This window comes from Lytechinus pictus, unplaced genomic scaffold (assembly GCF_037042905.1).
Source record: "Lytechinus pictus isolate F3 Inbred unplaced genomic scaffold, Lp3.0 scaffold_19, whole genome shotgun sequence".
Lineage (NCBI taxonomy): Eukaryota > Metazoa > Echinodermata > Echinoidea > Temnopleuroida > Toxopneustidae > Lytechinus > Lytechinus pictus.
Window position 1 is genome coordinate 4,675,641 of NW_026974140.1, and position 13,730 is coordinate 4,689,370.

A 13,730-nucleotide genomic window follows, 5' to 3' on the forward strand; every position below is an offset into this window, starting at 1 on the left:
TTTCCAAATTTATGAAATTGATGGTCCATATTTGGCAGGATCTTGGATTGGATGGAGCTAGTCTACAAATGTAGACCCACATCTGCAGTGTGTGTACCTCAGCTGATTCAACGAGTCTGCATAGCAGACTAGGTCTACTGAGGCTGAAATGGCTCGCTTCGCTCGCCCTTTCAGGCTGGTTTGCTTCGCAAACCAGCAGATCCCACCTCACGAGTCATTCAGAGTCTGTATAGCAGACTAGGATGGAGCAGGGACGTGAGAGGGTCACGTCCCTGGATGGAGCGATGTGGCCCCGGGGGGGGGGGGCACTCAGTATATAATGCATAGTGGGTATGTGCCGCGGAGGGGACCCCCATTTTCACACTCAAATTTTCGTTCCGAGGCATAGCATTTTTGTCTTATCGAGACAAAAAACAAAGAAAGCCGCTCCAAGGCATAGCACTTTGTTCTTATCGAGAAAAAAAAAAAAAAGAAATCCGCTCCAAAGCTTCGCATATTTTTCGTTACGCCGTTCCGGTCGCATTGATCTGCTGCAATTTTGGTGAAAAGCGGCCGCCGAGCGCTGTCCGACCATCGTCTCTGCGCTAGCGCACCCAGCGGAGGCCGCGTATAGCTGCATCATGCACGCATAGCGCATGCCCGTTCCATAGGGGTACATACGCACGTACTCGCACGCTGGCGATCCGTTCCAAGGACCCCCGTTTTCACAAAATTGTAGTTCCGAAGCCCGTTCCGAGGACCCTCCTTTTTACAATAAGCCCGCTCCAAGGCCCCCGTTTTTTGTCTCGCCCGCGGCACACCCCTACCACTTTTTTGGTCGAGTGCCCCCCCCGGGGATGTGGCTGAGGGTTAGCGTGTGTGTGTGTCGTATGCATGATGGGGGGCAAAGATATTTGTATTTGTACGAGGATAAGGTTCTATTTACGTGTGTACGAGTGAAGGGAAAGTGAGAGGGAGAGTGAGGGGGAGAGGGAGAGAGAGGGGGAGAGAGAGGGAATTGGGGCGGGGGATCCTTCAGCTGCTTGTCCTCATTCTAGTCCGATTTCTTTATTTTGGCTTCTGTTCTACTTTTCTTTAGGGCGGTCTTTTTTGTTTCTATCTCGGCGCTTCCCTCTTGAAAACTTTAAGATAATTATAATCTTATATCTGCCTTTTTTATTGTAATGTTTTATGATTTTATGCTTTTTATCATACTAATCATTTGTAAATATTGTGATTGTTATGATTTATTTTAATAAAAACTTAAATAAAAAAAATAAAAAAAACTTCAAAACTTGCTCCATATCAGCCTATTGAGCAAGATATGAATCTCATCGAACAGGCAATTCTGGCGCGAAGCGCAAGCAAAATTTTTATATGGTAACATGAAAGATTTTTTTTGCAAGTCTTTCCCTCACAGTATTTCATTCAATCGTCTTCCTCCTCTTATTTTCCTCTTCTTTTTTTTCTTCTGTCTTTTTTTTTTTTTCTTCTTTCTCCCTTTTTTGTTGTTGCTCTGCCATTTTTTTTCAGGGGGGGGGGGGCACCTGGGGGGCACACCAAATCTCAGGGGGCACGTGCCCCCCAGGCCCCCCCCGTAGCTACACCACTGCTATACACTCACCAGACGTTTATTCATAATGATATTGAATTGAGCACTGCTTGTCCTTTCAAATAAAATTGACACAATGAAAATACTTTTATACAACAAACAAGTCCTGAGAACGGTTGTAAATCTTGAATGAAGAAGATGAACACGTTTAATACTTATGATTCCAGAAGCAGTCGCCACATAGGGTGCCAACAATTAGCTTGCTAAAAGAAGGGGAACGGGGGTTGGATTTTAATGGACAATCGAGTTAACTGCGTCAATCAGAGGGTATGAAAAAAAAAACGTTTGGAGCAGTGCATGAACCTAGCTAAGTCCATGAGCAGAGCGAAAAAAGTTACCAAGAAAGCGTTTTCCATAGAAATTTTTAGAACCTGTGGCAAATTTAATATGACGGAATAAAAAGAAAACATATTTTAAAAAAGAACATCTTTGGATTGTTTTTTTTTTTTATGGTGGTGGGGATGGGGTATAGGGACCACCCCTCGATCGCCTTTCTGAATGTAAGAACGATTTTTATTTTTAAATTATCTTGTAGACATCATTCACACTGGACCATGCAGTCAGTGAATAAGCAAAAAAAAACAAAAAACAGAGTGACAACGCGATTCAGCGCCCGGGGGGGGGGGCACTCAGTATATAATGCATAGTGGGTATGTGCCGCGGAGGGGACCCCCATTTTTACACCCAAATTTCCGTTCCAAGGCATAGCATTTTTGTCTTATTGAGACAAAAAACAAAGAAAGCCGCTCCAAGGCATAGCACTTTGTTCTTATCGAAAAAAAAAAAAAGAAATCCGCTCCAAATTAAAGCTTCGCATATTTTTCGTTACGCCGTTCCGGTCGCATTGATCTGCTGCAATTTTGGTGAAAAGCGGCCGCCGAGCGCTGTCCGACCATCGTCTCTGCGCTCTGCGCTAGCGCACCCGGCGGAGGCCGCGCTAGCTGCATCATGCACGCATGCCCGTTCCATAGGGGTGCATACGCACGTACTCGCACGCTGGCGATCCGTTCCAAGGACCCCCGTTTTCACAAAATTGTAGTTCCGAAGCCCGTTCCGAGGACCCTCCTTTTAACAATAAGCCCGCTCCAAGGCCCCCGTTTTTTGTCTCGTCCGCGGCACACCCCTCCCACTTTTTTGGTCGAGTGCCCCCCCCCCCCGGGATTCAGCGTAGGCCCTTTGAACGGGTCAGATTGATCGAAGTCCATATTTGTTTACCACTTTAGGTGAGTTGAATGTTCATATATCGTTGTCTGACAATCGTACACTGGAGAGAATTATATGTATCTTCAAAACAGTAGCTTTATTATATGACGATCACTTTTGCGTTTCAGCAGTGATATGCGATTTCAATTTTATTTCATTTCACAAAAGACGGAATTTGATATCTAAAATGCCGTCGTGGAATACTATTCAGAAAGCCGCTCTAGTTGCAGGTGTTTCCATACCTCCAGGTTACGCGTGGCTTCGGTGGAAATACCCTCAGCTATGGACCGACATAGATTTTTACCGAAAGTTAAAAGTCTACTTCAAAATGATGGAGCACTGCCAGAACTCGAAGCTCTCTATTCTCCACTTCTTCGAAGAACATGCCAGGAAACAACCCAACCATCCCTGTATTTTATTTGAGAATGAGACGTACACCTATGGAGAGGTGGCTGCTAATGTGAACCGCACAGCTCGGTGGGTCCTAGGTTCGGATCCCAGCTTGAAGAAAGGAGACGCGGTGTGTGTTCTATTACACAATGGACCTACTATCGTTTGGACTTGGTTAGGGTTGCAAAAGAAGGGTATCATATCAAGTATGATCAACAACAATCTAAAAGGACAGGCTCTCCTACACTGTATTAAATCAAGCTACGCAAAATACATCATCTTCGGTTCAGGTATGATATATTTTGGATTATAAAACACTCGGATGTAATTGTTTTATCCACATTCCAATGGTTTTTTTTAATTGAAAGCTTCAGCAAATCTAAACGTCTCAATTTCAATAAATTGACATGAGAGAGAATAATAGGCCTATTGCTCAACGTGAAAAACGATTCTACACTATAGAGCGGGTCCAAGCGACCACCCTTTCAATGTGTATACCATCTCAGTAAATAATTTTTGCAGGTAGTATCTATTCTTAGAAATAGTTTAATCACCAGTAAATTCGAGTCATGTTGGGCGGCCGTAGGTCTTCTGCAATCGTAGAACAGAAAAATAACACACACAAAAAATCCTTATGTGATTTCCCACATTAAATCCAGCTTCCATTTTGATCCATAGAGTTTCTAGATGCGATCATCGACATCAAAGATGCCCTACGAGATCTGAATATGGGTTTGTGGATGATCAATGATACTCGCATACCTGGTCTCCTACCACCCGATGATGTGGTTACCATGGAGATATCAACCATGTCTGGAGAACACCTCCCCACTGTACCAATCACTGGTCTCTCAGATGTCGTTTCTTATATATTTACATCTGGAACAACAGGTGAATGTCTTTTTAAGTTATTTTGAATTTTTATGGTCTCTTTATTTTAGTCAATGAAATATGGGGGGGGGGGGGGCAAGGGGGTGTTTATGTATGGGTTGTCATAATATTGCACCATTATATTACTCTACTTATCAAACACTTTTTGGAAACAATAACCGCACTTTAGACGAAGATCGTTTTCTAGAACTGGTATCTTCATTGCTAATACTGCACACTTCTAAAATGTAATTATCATATTGGCAAGATGATCTTATCCGGGGTGTATCTTACCAGGTTACCATGGAGAAATATATGTTTTTAGAAGTTTATGTAGTGAGATACCTTACATTGCCCTTTCGACTTACAAAGTCGCCATCTCTTTGTGTAAAAAAATATTTCATATCTTCTGAATTATGTTCAACGCAGCAATACAACATGACAGGCCTGTTGCAGAAGAAACTCATTAAGATATCTGACTTTGAATACAAACAAAAATGACGCGCAGTTAAGGGTATTTAGAGAGTAAAATATGGCAAAACACTATCAATAAGAAATTATTAACGATGGGTCCTCCATCAACTGCGCATGATTAGTGAACTTGAAACGCGATATAATTGTGTTTATATTAACTATGGAATATTCCTATTCTTTTATTCCCCTTAAATTCAGGAATGCCTAAGCCTGCCGTCATCGGTCATAACAAGCCCCTAGCTGCTGCCCTCTTCTATCATGTCAACACCGGTCTAACACCGGATGATGTTCATTATATAGCCTTACCAATCTACCATTCAGCAGCTCTACTCATGGCAGTGTCAGGGAGTCTTTACCACGGTAAAAAAAATATAGGCGAAGTGGTGCCCGCCAAAATACGCCATATGGACTTTTATGATGTTATTCATAATGTTATTGATATCACATTTTGTTAGTAGTCATGTTGATAAATAACAAACCTTGAGCCACGGACAAGATAAGCGCCCCCGGGGTGGGGGGGGGGGGGGGGCTGAGTAAGGATGGGCAAATATATGCTATTGTGTCCTCATCTCTTTTCTCGTGTACAATGGTGTTTTAACACCATGTATAATTTCCTGGAAATGTTACTTTTGAAAAATATGTGAAATAAAATTACTTATATTGACCGATTTAAAATGATTTTAGAGGTTGACTCTCTAGATAGTCATTAATGAAAAAATGTAAGCATCGCTTCTTGTGGGTAGCCTGAGCCATACTCTAACAATCGACTTAAATAAGCCGCCCCATCCCTAGCAGATTCAGACATTGCATGTTATGAAAAATCACCTTGGTATATCCTGCACATGCGCAATTACAGAGCGACATCCATTGGCTGGCTTCCACGTCTTTTCGATCAGGAATGTTAGTATACACAAAACATTAATCTCTATCACCTGATCACACTGTCATTGTCTTAATTTACCAGGTGCCACCCTTGCAATAGCACGGAAGTTTTCGGCATCACACTTTTGGGATGACGTCAGGAGGTTTCGAGTAACCATCTTCCAATACATCGGGGAGATATGCAGATATCTCCTTGCCCAACCTCAGGTAAGACAATGATAAAATTAAGAGAGGAATGGGGCCCGGTGAGTGGGAGGCAGGCAGGCTTTGACGGGGGCAGATCCAGGATTTATCAGAAGGGGGGGGCATGCACTTGAAAATAATTCACCCAAAGAAAAAATGTCGTGAGGGGCTCTCAGTTACCCCCTTCCGTAATCAACGCTTGGGCTTTGGGAGGCGAGAAGAGTTAGTTCGATGAATTAAATGTAAGATAAAATCGATACAGAAACAATGATTATGCTATTTACGAGGTATTTATCGCCGGATTATATATGTAGTTATAGGCGACGTCCGTTTACAACGTTAACCAAGCAATAAACCTGCTATATAATTATAATGAAAATTTATCATGATCACAAATACTCTTATACAGTACTTTATCATTATAAAACCAAGAATGCTGATTCACATCACTTTATCCAGTTTATATTTAATCATGTATTTTTAATGCATATTATTGTTTTGGTAATTTGTGTGATTTTGTTCTTTGTTTGTACGTGAAGAAAGAGAACGATGGTGTCTACCCTCGACCGGTGAGGGCGATAGGTAACGGTCTAAGACCCGATATCTGGAGGGAGTTCAAAGCAAGGTTCAACATCCAACAGATTTTCGAGTTCTACGGCGCCACCGAAGCCAACTTCGCTTTCCTCAATACAGATGACCACGTTGGGAGTATGGGAAGATACTCCTGGCTTTTAAAGGTATAACTATCATGATACGGTATGTACTTAGCATTTGTTGAACTAGGTCTACGTCATAATAGAATGTACACTTAAATTTGTTTTATAGTGTTCTCTGATGTCTTTTGGCCAAATATACTTTAATTGCCCAAGTTTAAAAAAATATCAAGTTTTTTATTTCGATTTTCTCGAAATGACCTCCTACGGACTTGTGCCTTTTTGATATTCATATATTCAATTGAAAATAGGATGCGGCGCCACAAGTGTAGGCCTAAAGGGAGCATGGGGAGAAAGAGAAGGGCCGGGAGGGGTTAAGAGCACCCGAAGAGACTTTTAAAAATATCTTTGAATGAAAATAAACGGATATGGTAACACAACCTAAAAGCAACCTCTTTTCCTGATTATTTCTTTGATCTTTCTCCTCCAAAGTTTTGCTAAAAAATACTGATTACTTCATATCTTCTTCTCGTGTTCCTCTAAGTCATGTCATTTTTTATCAATTTTTAAAGAAAAAATTGATATTCTACAGACCTTTATATTGTTGCCGTATGTTCTATCTAAGGCCCCCATTCCACAGAACGGAGACCGTTGAAAGACCACTGAAAGACTTAAAATTGATGAGGTCTTACAGCGGTCTTCAAGATCACTGAAATTTGTCATTTCTGTGGAATGGCTCAGAAAGACCCCTCAAAGAACTCTGAAAGACTGATGGATATTTCTTGTCTTACTGGTCTTAGAGTAGTCTTACAGAGATCTTTCAATGGTCTTTCAGAGATCTTTTATGCAACAAGTGATCTTTCAGAATTCTTTCCATGGACTTTGCCTGGTCTTTCAATGGTCTTTCAATGATCTTTCAATGATCTCTCAAGAGTCTTACAGTGATCTCTGCGAAAATCTTGAGAGACTGCCAAAAGATCATTGAAAGACTATGAAGACCTTTGAAAGTTCATCGAAAGACTGCTGAAAGACCGCTGAAAGACTGCTGAAAGACCGCTGAAAGACCATTTTCTTGCAAGACCGTTGTAAGACTGTTTTGAACCGTTTCAAAAAGTTTTGGAGCCCATGAAGACCACGAAGACCGCTGAAAGATTGGTCAGGACTCGTGTAAGACCTCAAAGACCATTGTAGGTTCATTGAGAGACCTCTGTAAGATCGACCAAAATTCATGGTCTTTGAAAGGTCTTTCAACGGTCTTGCTCTCTGTGGAATGGTCCCTTAAACAGTGTAAGTTTTTTAATTCCTTAGGTCAGAAATTGATCAAAGTGACTGTCGTCAGCTTGTCATGAGCAACCCTTAATACGTCGGAACATAGAATATATTGTAAACAAGCCAAGAAATGTATGCATGAAAGCAAGTTTAACAAAAAAAAACCGAATTATTAGACATTTTATTAGATTTTTTTTTCATTTTGGTCACGTGACAGAGGTAGTGTCCATATAAACAAGTTTAACAAAAAATAAACGATTTTTTTTCTTCTTTTGGTCACGTGACAGAGGAATGTGGGCAACGTAGAAATCGTTGATTGTGACACCGAGACTGGAGAACCAAAACGTGGTCGAGACGGTCTATGCATTCAGCTGCCTCGTGGTAAGACTATATATACCACCTCCGGTCACACCCGCTCAATATTGAAATAAGAATATTATCTTGGCAGTAACCAGGCACTACTTTATGACCGATATTGTTTTTAAATAATGTTTGAATGAGATAGGACTAGAGAAAGTTTGCATATATGCCACAAAATACACATGGAGCGTTTTAATTTGATTGTGACGAACTATGCCGTTACCAAAGATACATTTGCTTAAAAACTGTATAATTCTGGATTTACCGTTCCTCTATTAATTTCTTCAGATTAATTTCGCGATGTTATATTTTATTTCTTTTATTTTTTTTATTTTATTTAATTTTAAAATGATGACATGCATACTTCATTATCCACCACAGGCTCGATAGGCTTGATGCTCTTTCAGATCACAGAGCAAGCAGCATTCGCTGGATATCGTGGACCGGAAGACATGACCCGGAAGAAGATTGTGAGTGACGTGAAGACGAAAGGAGATTCATATTTCAATACTGGAGATCTCGTCAAGATAGATGTCGATGATTACATTTACTTTATTGATCGTCTTGGAGATACATTCAGGTAAGAATGGTGTAATCGCGTTGTCGTCATCATCATCATCGCCATCCATCGTCATTGTCGTCGTCACCATCATCACTGTCGTCACCTCCATGCTTTATCACCACTACCATTATTACCATCAGAATCCCCACGACTATTCACAACACCATTACAACCAACCCAACCCAATCACCACCACCACCGAAACAACCCTCACCATGCACCACCACCACCACCACCAGTGTCTAAGTATACACAACTACCACTACCACCAACGCAATCACCATTACCGCCACCATCACAACCATCATCTCTACCACCACTGCCGTCACCACCACTACAGCAACACTGTTGCCACCACCCCCAACAGTTCAATCCCAATCATCATAATGTATATATGTGAATGCACCTTGTAATAGTTTACGAGATAGATGGCGCATAATAAATGGTGTGTTTATTCTTAATGCATTTTCATTCATTGAACATTAAAATCACAGAGCATGATCATTGATATTATTGCCATCAACCAGCCCATTATCACATTTGATGTTATGATTAATGTTGATCAGGCGTATTTACATCATTCTTATGCTCACTGGCGGATCCAGGGGGGGGGGGGCACAGCCGGCCCGTGCCCCCCCCCTTGAGAACCATTTTTTTAATGGCATTAAAACAAAAGTGTGCCCCCCCCCCCCTTTGAAAGCGAAGACTTTTTTTTATTGTCAAAATTTTTCGGGGACGAAATATCATTAATTTTTGGTTTGAAACCTTTTTTTTTTTGCTTGTCAAATTTTTCCTCGGAAAAATGTGCCCCACTCCTTTTGGGAAATCCTGGATCCGCCCCTGCTTATATGCTGACTCATCACGGAACGTTAAACTTATTTTCATACTGCAGATGGAAGGGAGAGAATGTGTCTACCCTGGAAGTTTCTCATGCTCTTGGTTTGTTTTCAGCAATAGTCGAAGCCAATGTGTATGGTGTTTATGTACCAGGTAAAACCGTGCTCTTCTATACAGTCATATTGTATACCACACTGTCCGATTCTGAATGGTCTCATTTCTGTTTTAGCCCCAGAGTTCGTCGTATAACTATATATTTTGGTATACATGTATTTGCCAGTCTGTCCATTTACTATGTCACTATTTCCAGTTATACCCATTTCGTCTGATACCCCGACTCTGGGCTAGTCTGCTGGGCAAACCCTTCACTCATAGAGCTATAATAGCTCTATGCTTCACTCGAGCAAAGGGTCTGAATTGCAGCCTACTTATGCCTTGTGTACTGAAGGCCCTCTCGCTCAGGAACAGCAAGTTTTGTATGTGCTAGTTTGCGTGTAAATCGCTGCGACCTCTCAGAAACGTCTCTGCGACGTCAATAGAAAAGTTGACAAGCACTTTCCCCGAAAGGCGCGCGCGGCGCGTTGCTGCCAAGTCTGCAAATAGTCGTTGTGACGTCTCGAAAACATGTCGCTGAAAATAATAGTCTCCGAGATGTCGGGAACAAAGTAATGCCTCGAGTCACTGTATTAATTACTGAGTGCACTTATTCACTGACCATCATGTCAGTCAGATCCTTCAATAAAATAATCAATAGAGATCAGTAAATAAAAGACGATGCTGATCACTCTGGCGATGTAAGCACAATTAATTTTAATCGAATATAATTTTATTAAAAATTCTCACTTTGAAGGTCACGATGGACGGGCAGGGATGGCATCCATTGTTCTACATAAAGGAGCCACCTTAGATTTCTCAGCTCTCTATCAGCACATCAGCTCATCTCTCCCAGACTACGCGCGGCCGAAGTTTCTCCGACTGCTCGATGAGATGGACCTAACTGGTACATTCAAACACAAGAAGACTGAATTGATGAAGAGGGGGTTCGCTCCCGATGGATACGGAGAAGTTTACATCATTGACCCGCTAAAGATGACATATGAACCAATTAATCATGATCACATTAAGGTGTTAACAGCAGGTCATTCAAAGTTATAATTCATCATGTTTATTATATCAATATTGAATTCAATCTTGAACATGGAGACTAGTATCTTGAATATAATACTTATCGGTGGTGACGAGCACTACAATCCTTTAAAAACATGAATCATATTCACCAATGAAGATGTGAATATATAATTTTGACATGTTAATGGTAACCATGGTAACAGATTAGCACGGTGTTTGTATCAATAATAAAGCAAGTGTTAATCTCCATCGGGTTTTAAAACTAAACCATTATCATGAAAATGTGTTCATCTGTTCTCGACAAGTTCGAAGACATCCAATGACGAATCAATATCTTGCTAACAAGGAGTTATATTAATTTTACATTTCTTCGACTGATATCTTGCCTAAATGAAACTGTTGAATGTAGATGCACGAAAATCCTGGTTCTCCTTTTTGTAGTTTTTTTTTCTTATCGTAAATATATATAGAAGCTGTCTAAATATCTCTGTCTTCTTTATAAGCAGATCTTCTCTTCCAAATATAATTTCTTTCATGAAACATTTTGTTGGATCTAAAGGCATCTAATCCTAGACGGTTGGTTTATATATAAATGATCAAGAAATTCCTGGTTCCCCATTAAATGTATTCTTAAGCACAATTTTAAAAAGTACGCTCGACCCATTATATAATGGGCCTTCCTAAAAATATTTGTCTCCGTTTTCTTGTTCTAATGAAAATATGTTATGGTCTAAATTTAAAGTGATAGTCACTATAGAACAGCCCATGATTTTATTCGAAGGCGATCAATCAAAACAAGTAAGAATTATGCAGGTGTTTCCAAATTGGTAAATTATCGAAATACATGTGCTTATACACACAAGATTCAAAGACCATTTGAAACATTGATCATATTCAAGGATAATGTTAAAGTCAGGGGCGGATCCAGCTTTCACCAATAGGGGTGGGGGGGGGGGGCCGAAAAATATTTTCATCAACATTTTTCTCTATTGGCCGCTATAATCTGTTTTTTTTTAAGGGGGGGGGGGTGGTTTTTCATGGGGTAGTCCTAACTAAAGACTGATGTTTTAAGTATTTGTTAGTTTTTACTGTTATGAACAAGATATAAGGTATTTCATGTGGTCTTGATATATAATGCGAGCGCAAAGCGTGAGCTCAAATTCTTTGATATTTCGTGTCCTTAGACCTGAAGATTCTGAGCAGTTTTTATAATCATGAACAAAGATAAGTATCTAACTAAACAATGCGAGCGCGAAGCGTGAGCCAAAATTTTTAGTATAGTAGGCTTAGCGTGAAAAGGAACTTATAGGACTGTTTTAGTGACTAATGAAGAGGATAAACATATCGCCAAACAAATAATGCGAGCGCGAAGCGCGAGCTGAAAATTGTTGACAATCCGAACTGAAAACTGGACATTCTAAGCATTTTTTAAAATCATGAACAGGACAGTCATCTAACTGAATAACTGGTCCGAGTGCGAAGCGCGAGCTCATTTTTTTAAATATTTTATGTATTTAGACCTGAAAGACCTGAAGATTCTGAGCAGTTTCTATAATCGTGAATAAGATATGTATCCAACAGAACAATGCGAGTGCGAAGCGTGAGCCGAAATTTTAATATAGTAACGTGAAAAGGGCCTAAAATGGTACTGTTTTTAGTGATTAATGAAGAGGATACAAGTATCACCAATTAAATAATGAGAGTGCGAAGCGCAAGCCCGATTTTTTTTTTATATATTCCGACCTGAAAACTGGACAGTCTAAGCGCGTTTTTATTTAAATAAAAAACAAGCTGTGTGTCTCAAACAATTAAACGCGGGCGCGAAGCGCGATCTTAAATTTTTGATATACTGACATGATAAAGGGACTTTTTGAGAAATTTTGGTAAGAATTCCTAAAGAGGATAGGTATCTCACAAATCAAACACTGCGAGCGCGCAGCGCGAGCTGAAATTTTTGATATAGAGTCTAGGTCTATATTAACAATTTGTGTAAATCAAACAAAATAATGAAAGCTTGATGTGCGAGCTGAAATATTGTGTGCAAATTTATGTCAGAACTGGATATATTAAGTGCCATTTAATTTTCTTGAGTGAGATTCATTACGCAGGTAATGCGAGCGCGAAGCGCGAGCGAAACAAATTATATAAAGTCTGTTTTCCAATTCTTCCCCTCACCTTTTTCTCGTTTCCTTTCGGGGTCGGGCCGGCCGTTACGAGGCTGTAAATTACACATCATGGGTAAAAGACCTCTTTCTTTCTTTTGTTTTCATTGTTTCTATCAAGTTAAAGAGTACACTTTTTTCTGCAGATTGCCAAAAATAGGGGGCGGGGCCGGCTCGGCCCACTCCTGGATCTGCGCCTGTAAAGAGTAAACTTCTCTGCAGGTTGCCAAAAAATAGGGGGGGGGGGGCGGGGCCGGCTCGGCCCACTCCTGGATCCGTGCCTGAAAGTCTATCAAGATCGAAACGCGGCTGTGTCATGATGTTGCAAGCTAGAAGATTCGCAACCGGTATGGGAAGGAGTTGTCAATCCGGTCGCATTTCCGATGAGGAAACTCTCTACAACGCACCAATTCCTTTGAAAATTCAAGTCAAATCACAATGGAGAGCTGAGAGGCTTTTGTCGAAAGTTGATGGACCGGGACAGCATCGGAATCTCGAGACTCTGGACAACGATATATCTGCAATTGTTCTTCCGCGGCAAATGTTCGGATGATCTGCCGTCCCAGTCCACCAACCTTCGACAAAACCCTCTTTGTGATTTTAATTGCATTTTTAAAGGAATCAATGCGTTGTAGAGAGTTTCCGCGAAGTAAAAGCGAAATCTCACGGCATCTCCAATTGAGGACGTGCCGAGGCCGAATGCGCCTGAATAGACACATGAGAGACCGGCCGGGTTCGATCTCCAGCACTCATGCAGATGAGCAAGGAATTCAACCAACCGTGCTCTTTCATCTTATATTCAAATAAATGAAAAAGCTATACTCAATGCTGAACCATTGAGCTTGTGTTGAATTTCTGGTAATTCCGAAATTGTGACGTGCCCTTGGCTGATAGTGATACCTCATAATCCAACTAATACGTTTCCATAGGTCACCATGGTCACCAACACAATATTTCAAAGTGATTTAGAAAACTACAACCCCCAACAAAGTACGAGAATTTCAATTTTTCAAACAACCTCATTGAACATCTTGAAGTATCTTTTTATATTTATGTAAAACATCTTGAAGTCTTATTCTAGAAAAGAATCAATACCAATACGATTGGTAATATTTACTTAGTTGCTCATCAAAGCGCCGATTTCTTTTGCTTCCAAGTCAATAGAC

General features: G+C 40.6%; 1 protein-coding gene across 1 annotated transcript; it reads left to right on the forward strand.

The window, feature by feature from the left end:
- The first annotated feature begins 2,576 nt into the window (after positions 1-2,576).
- LOC129260025 (long-chain fatty acid transport protein 2-like) lies at positions 2,577-12,648 on the forward strand. Its single transcript, XM_054898122.2, has 9 exons — positions 2,577-3,474; positions 3,863-4,075; positions 4,727-4,888; positions 5,493-5,617; positions 6,133-6,330; positions 7,803-7,896; positions 8,257-8,455; positions 9,330-9,427; positions 10,125-12,648. The coding sequence occupies exons 1-9, from the start codon at positions 2,982-2,984 to the stop codon at positions 10,427-10,429; spliced, it is 1,887 nt and encodes a 628-aa protein (XP_054754097.2). The 5' UTR covers positions 2,577-2,981; the 3' UTR covers positions 10,430-12,648.
- Positions 12,649-13,730: the final 1,082 nt, after the last annotated feature.

Coding starts and splice junctions, on each gene's coding strand:
- LOC129260025 (XM_054898122.2), top strand. CDS start 2,982: ATGCCGTCGTGGAATACTATTCAGAAAGCCGCTCTAGTTGCAGGTGTT. Junction 5,618..6,132: donor ATCTCCTTGCCCAACCTCAG/GTAAGACAATGA, acceptor TTGTACGTGAAG/AAAGAGAACGATGGTGTCTA. Junction 9,428..10,124: donor GTATGGTGTTTATGTACCAG/GTAAAACCGTGC, acceptor CTCACTTTGAAG/GTCACGATGGACGGGCAGGG.